Source organism: Onychomys torridus, chromosome 8 (genome assembly GCF_903995425.1).
Source record: "Onychomys torridus chromosome 8, mOncTor1.1, whole genome shotgun sequence".
Taxonomy (NCBI): Eukaryota; Metazoa; Chordata; class Mammalia; order Rodentia; family Cricetidae; genus Onychomys; species Onychomys torridus.
Genome location: NC_050450.1, coordinates 6,289,346 through 6,301,965, shown reverse-complemented (window position 1 = coordinate 6,301,965; position 12,620 = coordinate 6,289,346). Strand labels below are relative to the sequence as shown.

The 12,620-nt window shown below is 44.5% G+C and overlaps 1 protein-coding gene across 5 annotated transcripts in view; it reads right to left on the bottom strand.

The window, feature by feature from the left end:
* The window catches only part of Pdxdc1 (pyridoxal dependent decarboxylase domain containing 1), a 60,046-nt gene that overhangs the window by 920 nt on the left and 46,506 nt on the right, over positions 1–12,620 (bottom strand). For 4 of the 5 annotated variants that reach the window (XM_036197940.1, XM_036197939.1, XM_036197936.1 and 1 more), the window contains 9 exons: positions 11,728–11,816; positions 9,989–10,094; positions 6,213–6,384; positions 5,474–5,592; positions 4,878–4,999; positions 3,841–3,933; positions 3,659–3,755; positions 2,620–2,724; positions 1,996–2,225 (listed from right to left, as the gene is read on the bottom strand). In XM_036197940.1, coding sequence (XP_036053833.1) covers positions 1,996–2,225; positions 2,620–2,724; positions 3,659–3,755; positions 3,841–3,933; positions 4,878–4,999; positions 5,474–5,592; positions 6,213–6,384; positions 9,989–10,094; positions 11,728–11,816 — 1,133 coding nt within the window. Of the gene's footprint in view, positions 1–607; positions 2,226–2,619; positions 2,725–3,658; positions 3,756–3,840; positions 3,934–4,877; positions 5,000–5,473; positions 5,593–6,212; positions 6,385–9,988; positions 10,095–11,727; positions 11,817–12,620 lie in introns of those variants that run through there. The other variant, XM_036197937.1, reaches the window with a different exon arrangement.

The window sequence follows — 12,620 nt, the reverse complement described above, 5'->3', positions numbered from 1 at the left end:
AAGAATTTTCACCAGTCATAAGGGAAGGAGAAACCGCTGGCCTTGCTGGTGAGTAGGCAGTAACTTTGGAGACAAGTTGGTCAGGAAAAACCCTGTTCAAAAGTTACTCTTAGAAACTTCCTATCAGAGGCTGAGGTGGTGCACACCTTTAATCCCGGCACTCGGAGGTAGAGGCAGGCAGATCTCTGACTTCAAGGCCAGCCTGGTCTACAGAGTGAATTCCAGAACAGCCAGGGCTACAGAGAAACCCTATCTCGAAAAACAAACAAACCAACAAACCAAAAAGAAAAAAAAAGAAAAGAAACTTCCTATCTGTTTGGAAAGAAACAGTTGAGCTTATTACTTTCCTCAGAGACAAGCTCCTGGGAGGCCAAATTCAATACATATGATGCTACTAAGATGCACAATTAGGGTTATGGAAGTTATTATTATTATTATTATTATTATTATTTATTTATTTATTTATTTTAATTGATTTTTTTTGCCGGAGCTGAGGATGGAACCCAGGCCTTGCACTTGCTAGGCACTGAGCTAAATCCCCAACCCCAGAAATTATTTTTTTTAGGAACGTTTATGTTATCTGATGAAAAGTAAGATTTATACTGAGTTCACAGGTAGCAATTTCAAGAGCCTTTATTCAAGCCAACATCAGACAGTGTCTCAAGGTAAAATTCTGTTGCAGCAAAACCAGGTAACAATTCCAAATGTATAAAAACATTGAAAAATCAATCAGTTCAAGGTGATAATTTACCCCTCCTACTATACTTCATTGCATCAAATGAACAGGGAAGACTGTGTTTAATCATTTGTACCCCAAAATGGAAAGGTTACATCTTGACAAGTGGAAACCGTCAAAAATCACATCAAATCAGTGTAATTATAGGCTTAAAGTGGTATAACTAAGGCTTCCAACACTACAGTCCACAGGCCCACCATCCTACCATCTTCCATTGTTTGACTTTTAGGGACTAAAAAGGCACGGGGGTGGGGCATCTTAGGGCACTGCAGGTGATGCAGTACTTGGGAAATACAAATGGATGAGAATTAGGCAGCAAGCTCTGGCTTGTTAGCCCGAAAGGCAACTTCTCTGGTTCTTTCCTGAGTTGGGCCCAGGGTGAGTACAAGAGAAACTGCAGCCACATCATGAACAGCAGGTTGAATCAGGCTTGCTTGCTTCAGCCTTTACCGTGCTGCACAGCAGACGACATTGGGCTCTTCATGGTGGCCTCCAGAGGGCTTTCTGTCCTGAATTGACACAGCACAGGGCACACTGGGCGCCAACTTAAAAGCATTACCAGTGTTTAAAAATAGACTTAAATGTGGTCAGGAAGAGATCTTATAGTTAGTTACTATTAACAAATGAGTCCTTAACTGTTTACAAAGAATGTGTAAAGGAGAAAAGGTGCAGCAGGGGACAGTCCTAGTGCCACAGCTCATGTGTACACAGGCTTCAGGAAACGCAGCAGCAGAGGGTTCTGATACTCTCACTCGGGTCCTACTGAAACCCATTTCCTGATGCCAACCAGTGCAGCAGGCATCTACCACAACCTGACTGGACTACAGACCTAGTAAGACAGAAGCATGGAAGAGAACCCAGAGTCACTGTATGCAGCCTAATCACCCTTAGGTGCAGAGAGATGAGAGAGAACAGTGTTTCAAGTGGAAGGTGCTTGAAATCCACATGTTCTCTCAGTACAAAGTGTGTTTATGGTACAGAAAGAAAGGGTATGCCTAGGTTGGGCAGGCCAAAATAGTCAATTGGTGTTTGCTCAACTTACACATAAAATAATTGCCCCCCACCCCCAGAAAGCCTGGTTTTCCACCATGTATCTCTGCAAAACTCCCAGTTTAGCACAAATGACAGAAATATCTATCATATTAGCATGTGGCACAGTTCACATTTTCAATAAAACTTCATCTTTCCTGAAACAAGAGTCAATGCAAGCTCAAGCCCAGTATTACTGAGCTTTATCTTAAGCGCTCCAGTCCTTCTACCTGAGGGTGGTCATCTTCCGGATGCTGGGCCTTGTTCTGCAGGGCCTCAGTCTGTCTGGCCATGGGGGCAGGAACACTGGGGGCCTGCTCAGGACAGTGGGCCTCTAGGTTGCTGTGCTCGAGTCCACTGGACAGCTGTTCCACCTTTTCCAGGTCTTCAATGTGGCTGACTGAGCTGGTCTCACTCACAGCATCCGAGCCTCTCAGGGACCTTTTAAAAGGTTTCTGGCCTAGAGAGACAAGATGAACTATGCTGAGACTGGTGGGGACATCTTGTAACAAAGGTGCCGTGGTTGGTCCTGCATGGTCACTGATTTGGCAGGAATGCTGGAATTCTGGCTTGCATCTTAGAGGTGAAGTGGGAACTAAAGCGCACTGTGACACTGTACTCCCCAGGCCAGTGCTTCTGTGGTGTCCCTAAGGGGAGGGAAGTGCCTTGGTTAAAGCAATGCTTGCCTTAGTAGTGCCATGGAGGCATTTCTTTGGAGCTAAATCTCAGGTGCCTAAATGGTTGTTTCAGTGAAGGGAATGGAATTTTGGATTAAAGAAAGGCACACAAGGAACAACAAATAGAAGTAGTTTTCTTCTGTTAATGAAGGTGAACTGTGGAGAGGTTTAACCCACCTGGAAGTCGCTGTTTGCTTTGAGTGCCTGAGGGTGTAGGAGGTGGCGTCACTCCTGTACCTTGTACTTTGTAGACATATGTGTGTTCTGTGGATTCCAGAGAACCTGTCAGGAAAAAAAAAAGTGGCAGGAGCTCCTGGCACAGCCATCCTGAGATGTCACTTGCCCTCCACTGGCTTTGTGTCTTAATCAGCATAGAGCCACTACTTAGCTTCCCACTGACTGAACTGGAACAAATCCACCCTGCAGTTGCTCACATCTCTACAAGCTCCTCAGCTCCTGGAAACGCTCCATCAGTGTGTGCAGTGTGCCAAGACCCATACCCAGCTGCAAAATGCACTTTAGCAATGAGCAGATGCTCCTGTTAAAGGCTGAGGTCTGACAGATAAAACGTTCCTTGTTTGTGGTGTTTTGAGACAGTTTCATAAAACCCTGATCCTTCAGCTTCAGCCTCCTAGATGCTAGGATGACATCCTTCTGCCACCACACCAGGAAACTCTTGTGATCTTATGCTATCTTGAGAATCTAGCTATTATTTTCTGGAGAAGGAACAAAGGAAGAAATATCAAGTTTTGAGAGTATTTCTTTGGTAGGACAGGAAAGGAGTCATAGCTGTTATCATCTCCCAGCAAGTTGCCAAGAGTTGACTGCCAGTCGCTGGTTTAAAATAAATACTGTGTGCTACAATCTTTAGGTTCCCCTTTCAGAAGGAGCCCTGTCCTGTACAAAATACTCAGGACTACTGTGGGAAACAATAGTCCTTATGCCAGTGTCCACACTGCACTGTCCCCAGATGAGGGCCAGTTGGATAGGCATGTCCTTGTTCCAAGGAAGAGCAATGTGCACACTGTAGAGTGGCTGCTTGCTTTCTGACTGTTTCAGCAGGGGCTGGGGGAGACAACATGGCAGTAGGGGCAGACTGCCTCACTTCAGATTCCTGGCAGAGAATCGGGGAGGTAAAAAGCATGACGGGTTCTAGGAGGTGAAGGCATCTGGTCAAAACTTTGAAATCTAGGCATAGACCAGCTGGAAGTCCTACCTGCTGTTAAGTTAAAACTTCTTCCCTTTTGTGAAGCTTGGACTGGAGAAAACCAATTCAGCACCGACCCTACTACAGGTATCTGCCGCAACACTCCCTGTAAAACATAACCTTTGTTCAGGATGACCTACTTAGTCTGCTCTGCTGAGATGCCAGCCTGGCAGACTCCAACAGTCACCTACCTCTTCCAGAAGCCGCTCCTCATTTGCCTTCTGCAGTTGAACCTGAGCCTCCTGAATTCCCTTCCGAACAACTTCTGTCATGTTCTCTAGAAGCTGCAAAACCAAGGAAGATACTGTTTGTCTAAGCTTCTTGCCCAGGGCCTGGAACTACTTACACAATCAAGAATTGGTGACATTTTCCCACAAGTATGTCAGTCGATGGAATTCTGCACTGAAATACCTGAGCAAAAGCTATATAGAAAATTAAACAGAAGATGAACGCCTGTGCAGGCCCAAGCAGATGGAACTTGTTGCCTGGCCTCATTTGCTAAAGAGGAGAAATAACTAGTTCCATTCTGAATGTTTTTTTTTTTTTTTTTTTTTTGAGCTGAGGATTGAACCCAGGGCCTTGCACGTGCTAGGCAAGTGCTCTACCAACTCTACCACTGAGCTAAATCTCCAACCCCCTGAATGTTTTATCAATGAAAAGCAAGCACTGTTTAACGTTGAGAGAAAGTCAGAAATTAGCAGCTAAGACTGGGAAAAACCAACAGTGAACACAGCCGGCTCCTTTGGCTTTTTTAAAAACCTCTTCATCCCCTCTTTACCCCAAAGTGAACTGCAGCACATGCGTCTCTGTCTGCTCTCAGGCAAGGATGGATTGAGGCAAGGATGCTACCTGACCAACAGAGGAAGGTCTGTTTCTGGAGGTGTGGCCCTTATCAGGAACACCTGTGTTGTTTGTCCTTAGGACCCAGCTCCTTTTAGGAAGTCTCACCTCAGTGCACTGTGGATGGTGAGCAAGCCCCCAAAAGCTCAGCTGCCCTAAGCCACAGCATTTGCTGCACTGCTTGGTGTACATGGCTCTTCCCCAACACTGCCTGGTGAGGTCACTGGGGGCAGCAACTGTGTCCATGCCACTTAGCATTCCTCATACCTGGCATAAGACCTAGCTCTCAGGAAAGCAACATTTGAGAAAGAATGAAATGAACAGACATTTCCCAGTGTTGTATTGCAAAAGTAAGAAAAGACATGAAACACTAATTCATCTTACAGACCCTTGAGTTTTCCTCAATTTCCCGGGCTGTGACTGCAATGGTCTCCACTAGTTCAGAAATATCCACATCATCACTTGCCAGGCCAATGTAAATGCAGCTCTTCATGCTTTTGTACTCAGGGCCTGGGGAAGAAACAGGCAAGGCTGGCTCCAAGTCCTCAGGACAGTGGAAGCCCAGACCAGGTCTGTCCTGACTACTAGACTGCATCAAAGGGGCCTCCTTCCCAGGAAGAGGAAGATGCCTCTGACAAAGGAAAAGAAGGCTAGAGAGCTGCAGAGGGAGGGAGACCTTACTCCAGGAGACACTTAACCTCCAGTTGGTCCTAAACCAGAGCTCTCTCCTCTGTGGCAATGAAAAACATCTTCCTTAAGCCTGTTTGACATGGTCTTCTTAAAGTTCACAGTGACTTAGAAAAGTAGTTCTTGCCGGGCGGTGGTGGCACACGCCTTTAATCCTAGCATTTGGGAGGCAGAGCCAGGCGGATCTCTATGAGTCTGAGGCCAGTTTAGTCTACAGAGTGAGTTCCAGGAAAGGCACAAAGCTACACAGAGAAACCCTGTCTCGAAGAAAAAAGAAAAAAGAAAAGTAGTTCTTACCCATTTTAAATATGAGGTCAGATTCCAGTTCATTTAACTTTTTCAGAAGTCCAGTATGTATTTCCTCCCCCTCTGGATCAGATTTCAAACTACTGTTATCATCACTAGCATGCTCATACCTAAAACACCAGAGCACAGAAACACATCTACAATTGAGCATCTCTTCAGACAGGACTGTGGGTGCAGCAGAAACTCCCAGAGATGAGCACAGATGTGGAGTAATCTTTTTTTTTTGAGCTGAGGACTGAACCCAGGGCCTTGTGCTTGCTAGGCAAACATTCTACCACTGAGCTAAATCCCCAACCCAGTCTAAGCTTCAGTTTGTGGTCTAGGAAAATGAGAGTCTGGGGGTCTTTTATTTACAAGGAAAAAGGGAAAATGAGAGGCAAGGAAGGTAGCCCAGAAGACTGTGAGGCCAGTACAGCTCTCTCCCTGGGAACCAGGCTTACCCTGTAAAGCTCTGTATACCCCACAGAGTAACCATTTGTCCACTATGTGTCTGCCCTAGGCACTTGTGAATTCGTACAAACAGATGGCACACAGTGACCCCTGAATCACTGAGCCCAATGGTGGGCCAAACTATCTGATTACAGATTTTATAGGCCTTTCTAAATACTCCAGAACATCTTGGTGAGTTCTTAGCAAATATACTCTAACTTCACCTGGATATGTAAGCATCAGTACCTACTTGTCTTTGACAAAGTAGTCCTTCACATCATGTAACAAGCCAAATCATTACCTGACAACACCAATTCCAGGCCAGTTGGGGTCATCAACATATAGGAGGCCTGCTGTCCCCTCTACCTCCTGCCTGAACTCTTCTCGGAGCTGTAGTGTATAGGTCAAGACTGGCAGTTTGCTTTGGATGCAGGTGATGAGTTGGTCCACATCTTCTCCTTGAGTTCCTAACACTGAAAACACCCATGGAACGTTTGAGAAAGGCTTAAAGAAGGACTTGGTGGTAGGGTAGGAGGGTACATGAAGGGGAGACTCTTTACTACTAACAAGGTCAAAGGTCAAAAGCCCTCAGTAGTAGCTGAATTTTTTTTTTTTTTTTTTTTTTTTTTAAGACAGGATTTCTCTGTGTAGCCCTGATTGTCCTGGAACTCAGTCTGTAGACCAAACCAGGCTGGCCTTGAAGAGATCTGCCTGCCCCTGCCTCCTGAGTATTGGGATTAAAGGCATGTGCTGGCGCCGCCACCACCACCACCTAGCTTTTTTTTTTTTTTGAGACATCCTGTAGTTGAGGCTGGCCTTTAACTCCTGGCAATCCTCCTGCCACAACTTCCAAAGTGTTGGGATTATAGGCATAAGCTACTATACCTGACCTAAAAAAATTTTTTAAGTTGTTCCATGTAACTATAGAAGGATCAGGTAGCAAAATCTAACACTTGGGGCTCCGGCAACAGTTCCCTTGTACAAGCATGAGGAGCTGAGTTTGGATCCCCATGGATCATAACACAAAAAGGTGGCTTCATGGTACACAACTGTAATCACAGCACGGGGAAGTGGAGACTAGAGGATCCCTAGAGCTCTCTGGTCAGCTCAGTGAGCTTCAGATTAAGCAAGAGTCTCTGACCTAAAAATATAAAGTGGACAGAGATAAAAGGCATCTGATGCCAACCTCTCTCTGGCTTCCACATGCATACACACATATATCACACACATAAACACATTTTTAAAAAATCAGGCTGACAGGGCTCAGTGGTAAAGGTGCTTGCCACTAAGCCTGGCAACCTAAGCTTGATCCCAGGACCCACCTGGGTAGTAGGAGAGAATAAAGTCCCATGAGTCCTCTGACTTCCACAATAAACATAAATAATGAATGAATACATAACAATTTAATGGTTGCTGCTCCCGGGGACACAGCTGCTTTGTAGATTTAATGCACAGTGGAGCTCTCTACCTATAAGCCATTTTCTCACAGAAGGCCTAACTCAGGTCACACATATCCTGTCATGGGCTAAAACAAAAAGGCAGGTTTTTGTTTTATACGCAAACATTAATGGAAGGGAATGTTTTGGTGGGTTTGTATCTGGGATACCAGGAAGAGAGCAGACCACGTGAGATACACTGAGTCATTCGGAGGTGAGGGAGTCTTGGCAGTCTACCATCCCTCCTCCTTTGGGCTCACAGGTGCTGCCCTGGTGTTCTCTGCCAACCTCCAACACTGTGTGCAGGGCCACAGTTGAGGCCACCAGCAAGTTCTAAAATGACCTTTTCTTTGCAGGGCAAAATTTCTTATTTTGATGAGCTTGAGAAAATACCTTTGCAAAAATGTTGAACATTTCATCAAAAACTTTCTTAAATTGTCTTAAGTTTTATTATAAAAAGCATAACCATTCAGCACTTGGGGTGCCAGGCAGGTGGATCTCTGAGTTCGAGGCCAGCTTGGTCTACAGAGCAAGTTCCAGGACAGCCAGGGCTACACAGAGTCTGTCTTGGAAAATCAAAGTGGGGAAATGTGTTGTGGCTTATACCTGTAATCCCAGGAGACTGAGGCAGGAGGATCCAGCATTTAAGGTCAACCTGGGTTACAGAGCAAGACCTGGTTTCTAAAATAAAATAAGGGTTGGTGAAATGGTACTGTGAGTAAAGGTACTTGCTGACATGTATGACAACTGAGTTTGATCCCTAGAACTTATATAGTAAGAGGAAATTGACATCCAAAAACTGTCCTTTAATTTCCATATGTGTAAGTGTAGAGCACACACACACACCAAATAAATACAAAATTTAAAAATAAGAAATATAGCCAGGTATATGGGTGCACACCTTTAATTCCAGTATTTAGCAGAGGCAGGCAGATCTCTGTGAGTTCAAAGCCAACATAGTCTACAGAGTAAATGTTTCAGGCCTGTCAAAGGTACAAAGTGAGACCCTGTCTCCAAAGAAAAGGGACATATGGAAACTCTACATATTTACAGGGTACTATGGGCTATGTTGACACATGCATATCTGTAATGATCCCATATGAGAAAAGCCTGTCTATCTCTCCAAATAGTTAACTGTTTCTTTGTGGAGAAGACATTCAGTCTTTTCTAGTAGTAGCATTTTAGTGCATTACTGTGAGCCTACAGGTACCTAACATAAAACAGAACAAAGAGCTTATTTCTCCTGCCCAGCTGTTGTTTTATTAGTGACCGAGAGGGCACATCCCCATCTTCGGTTTTAACTTCACAGACTTCAACTGCACTGCTTTCTGCCATGTCTAAAATGGTGGCCCTACTCTATTAGAGTCCTTAGGGCAACTGGGGATTCCCATTCCCATCCCCACTGTGAATGGAGAACTTCTGGAGGGTTGACTACATGGAGGATCTTGGAAAGTGGCATGTCAGAAGATATGGAAACTATATCCTTTTCTTTCTTTCTTTCTTTCTTTCTTTCTTTCTTTCTTTCTTTCTTTCTTTCTTTCTTTCTTTCTTTTTTTTGAGACAAGATCTCTCTGTGTAGCTTTGGACCTTATCCTGGAACGCACTGTGGACCAGGAGGGCATCAAACTCACAGAGACCTGCTTCACAAGTGCTGGGACTAAAGGCATGCATCACCACTGCCTGGCTGCCTCATACATTTCTATCTTTAATTATGTGTATTAAAATATATTGCAATCTTAAATATATACTACTAAAAATGCAATTAAACAAAAATAAAAGCATGTCTAGGCTCGTTCCAGACATACAGTGTCAAAACTCTGCGGTGGTCCAGCTGCTGAAAGGTTTGTTTGGGAAGACTCTCTTTCTTACTGAAAATATTTTATATATTTTATCATGTATTTTCTCCCCCAATTCCTCCCAGCTCTTTTCACCTGTTACCTACACAACTGTATGTTCTCTCGAAACAAACAAAAAATGAGAGGGGAAAAAAAAAAAAAAAAATCAACCAAACAAGAAAAACACCCCCCCCCCCAAAAAAAAAAAACACCTTGAAATTAAAACAAACAAAAGACCAGTAAGGGGAAAAAAAGCCAAACAAAGCAGAAGGAAACAAAAAATTCTACAAAATACCACTGAGTTCGTTTGTGTTGGCTAGCTACTCCCTGGCACTTTCCCTTGTCAGCTAACTGCAGACAGCTTCTTTGTTGGGAGGACAGGGGACAGGAAACAGGGGACAGGGTCCCCCCACCATTGTCCTCTTCCCTTCTCAGTGTGGGACTCTGTCTGCCGTGAACCTGTGCTGGTCTTGTGTGTGTTGCCATAGCCTCTAAGTGCTGAAAGGTCTTAAAGCCGAACAAGTCACTCAGATACGCACTTGGGCATGAGAAGTGACCCAATAGAAAACCTAGAGTCAAAAGACATCCACACACAGAACTGAGTGGCTCCACATGTCTCACTCTATTACTGAGCAGTTATGCTGACTTAAATTTAGCCCCCCCAAAAAGCTTCTTCAAAGGGAGATGCTGCGAACTACAGGAGAGCAGGGCACAAGGGAGACCCAGTCATTTGACTGCTGGTCATCAGCAGGCACAATGGAACTCTTTTTGCTCTAGCCACAGGAGCAAAATTGTAACTGTCTTACCTGCTGCTGTCATCAAAGGGCTGAACCTCACACATGTGCCATCTACCTCCAAGTCCATGACAGTGAGGCCACACACAGGCACTAACTGTTTCAGTTGTTCTCCTAGCTGCAGGGAAAAGGACAGAGAACATTCCTGCAACAGGGGACTTAAATATCCTCACACCCACCCTCACAACCTCACCCAGACTAAAGTGGCTTCTGCAGCTAGTCTCCCTTATTCTTCAGGGTATCTTTCAATATTTCACAGCAATTTCTTGTTTCCAGTGCTATGAACAGACCTTGTCCAGGGGACTTTGCCCCTCCACCTGACCTTTTCCAATTAACAGTTCATTTTATGTTATTCCAAATACAAATTCACTTTAGAAAAACATACACTACAGTTAAAACAAAAATATGAAATAAAAATGACTAACAAAATACTATCTTAACACTGTCCATTGATATCTGGTGTATTTCCCAGGGTCTTTTCTCAGTTTTTGTAACAGTGCATTCTATACAATTTAGGAACCTAGCCAGGCAGTGGTGGTGCACACCTTTAATCCCAGCACTTGGGAGGCAGAGGCAGGCGGATCTTTGTGAGTTTGAGGCCAGCCTGGTCTACAGAGCAAGATCCAGGACAGGCAACCAAAGCTACACAGAGAAACCCTGTCTCAAAAAACCAAAAAACAAAACAAAACAAAACAAAACAAAACAAAACAAAAACCAAAACCAATTTAGGAACCTATTCTCTTTGTCTGTATGCAGGCACACATTTGTGTGTGAGCATGGGTATGTGGAGGCCAGAGATCAATGCTGGGCTTTTCCTCATTCTCCATCTTACCTTTTGAGACAGGGCCTGTCACTGAAACTGTAGCATATTAATTTGTTTATACTGTCTGGCCAGTGAACCCCTAAACCACCTGTCTGCCTCTCTAGTGCTGGACTGTAGGCATGCTGCTGTGCCTGGCTATTTTTTTTACATGGGTGCTGAAGATTTGAACCATGTCTGCCTGCATGCCGCCATACTCCCAGCTGCCATGCTCCCTGCCATGATGATAATGGACTAAATCTCTGAAACTGTAAGCTGCCACCTTAATTACATGCTTTCCTTATAAGAGTTGCCATAGTCATGGTATCTCTTCACAGCAATAAAAACCTAACTAAGACAACGTTTTTACCCTATTGAGAACACGTGAAGTCTAAAATCTCAGGTACTACATGTTAAGTGTTCAAAAAGCTGCTAGAGCAGAATGCTGGCCCACTTTGTCTGGCTGCCATAGGTCATTGGGGATACCTGTACCCTCTGATGCACTTTGTTTGTCTTGTTTCTTTGAGACAAGGTCTCACTATGTAGTTCTGGCTGTCCTGGAACTTACTCTGTAGACCAGGCTGGCTTCAGACTCAGAGCTCCACCTGCCTCTGCCTCCCCAATGCTGGGATTAAAGGTGTGCACCACCAAGCCCAGCTTTAGGCACACTCTTGTTGCCCAAAGCAGAAGTACTGAAGTTCAGCTTTACACACTGTTTTAGCCTTAGACATCGGTCAGTTAATGGTCACAGAAGGAAAGTGAGGGGCTTGCCAGAGGTGACAGTGTGGGAGGTGCTTATCTGATTCAAAACAGAACAAGCCTGGTGTCTCTGCATGAAGCTCCTTCCTGTGGCTATGACTAACCACACATGACCACGTTATACAGCAAGGGTGAGGCCAGGTGACACTGCTCCAGACATAAAGAAGAAAAAGTAGACAGCAGCCATCTTTACCCAGCGGTTCAGTGCATCACAGGAGTGTCTCTCCTGGCCAACAGCTGCAGGTGCTCCACTGGATACAGGGACAGCTTTAAACGCTGGATCTGAGGCCAAACACAGAAGGGATTCATTCCCAGAAACAAGGTCACAATAAACACTACAACTCAATCCCATTTCATGTAGATGCCAATGTGAATCCTTAGAGAACAGCATCACATATTAATGAAATCAAAATGTCTGAGAGGTTAATGCTCCATACTTTTCTGATGAACTAAGTAACTTCTCAATAGATTTTTAGAACAGCATTCTCCCCCTCCTCCCCTCTCTCTGGTTTCTTAACACAGGGTTTCACTATATAACCCTGATGTACTGGAATTTGCTCTGTAGACTCCGAGTGCTGGGTCTAAAGACTTGTGCTACCACCACCCAGCTTAGAATAGGATTCTTAATTTCCCTTAAAAAAATTTTTGCTTTCAGCACCAGCCTGGTGGTACGTATCTATAATCTCAGCCTTTGGTAAAGCTAAGGCCAAAAGGCAGTGGTGGTGCACGCCTTTAATCCTGGCACTGGGAAGGCAGAGGCAGGTGGATCTCTGTGAGTTTGAGGCCAGTCTGGTCTACAGAGCGAGTTTTGGGAAAGCCAGAGATACACAGAGAAACCTGTCTCAAAAAAACCAAAAGTTTGCTTTCAAGGATTTCTAAAAGGAAACCAAAGAAATGTAAATGGACAATAAAGAGAACAAAAAAATCACTATGCATCAAGCCAAAGCCATTGAAAAAAGTGGGGTTCTGACAGAGGGTGATGGAGCTCATGCAGAAAGGAAGGTGGGCATTTAGTGGAGATAATATTGAGTAAGCAGAAGGAGGCTGAAGCAGGAGGACTGCTACAAGTTTAAAGCTAGCTTGGTC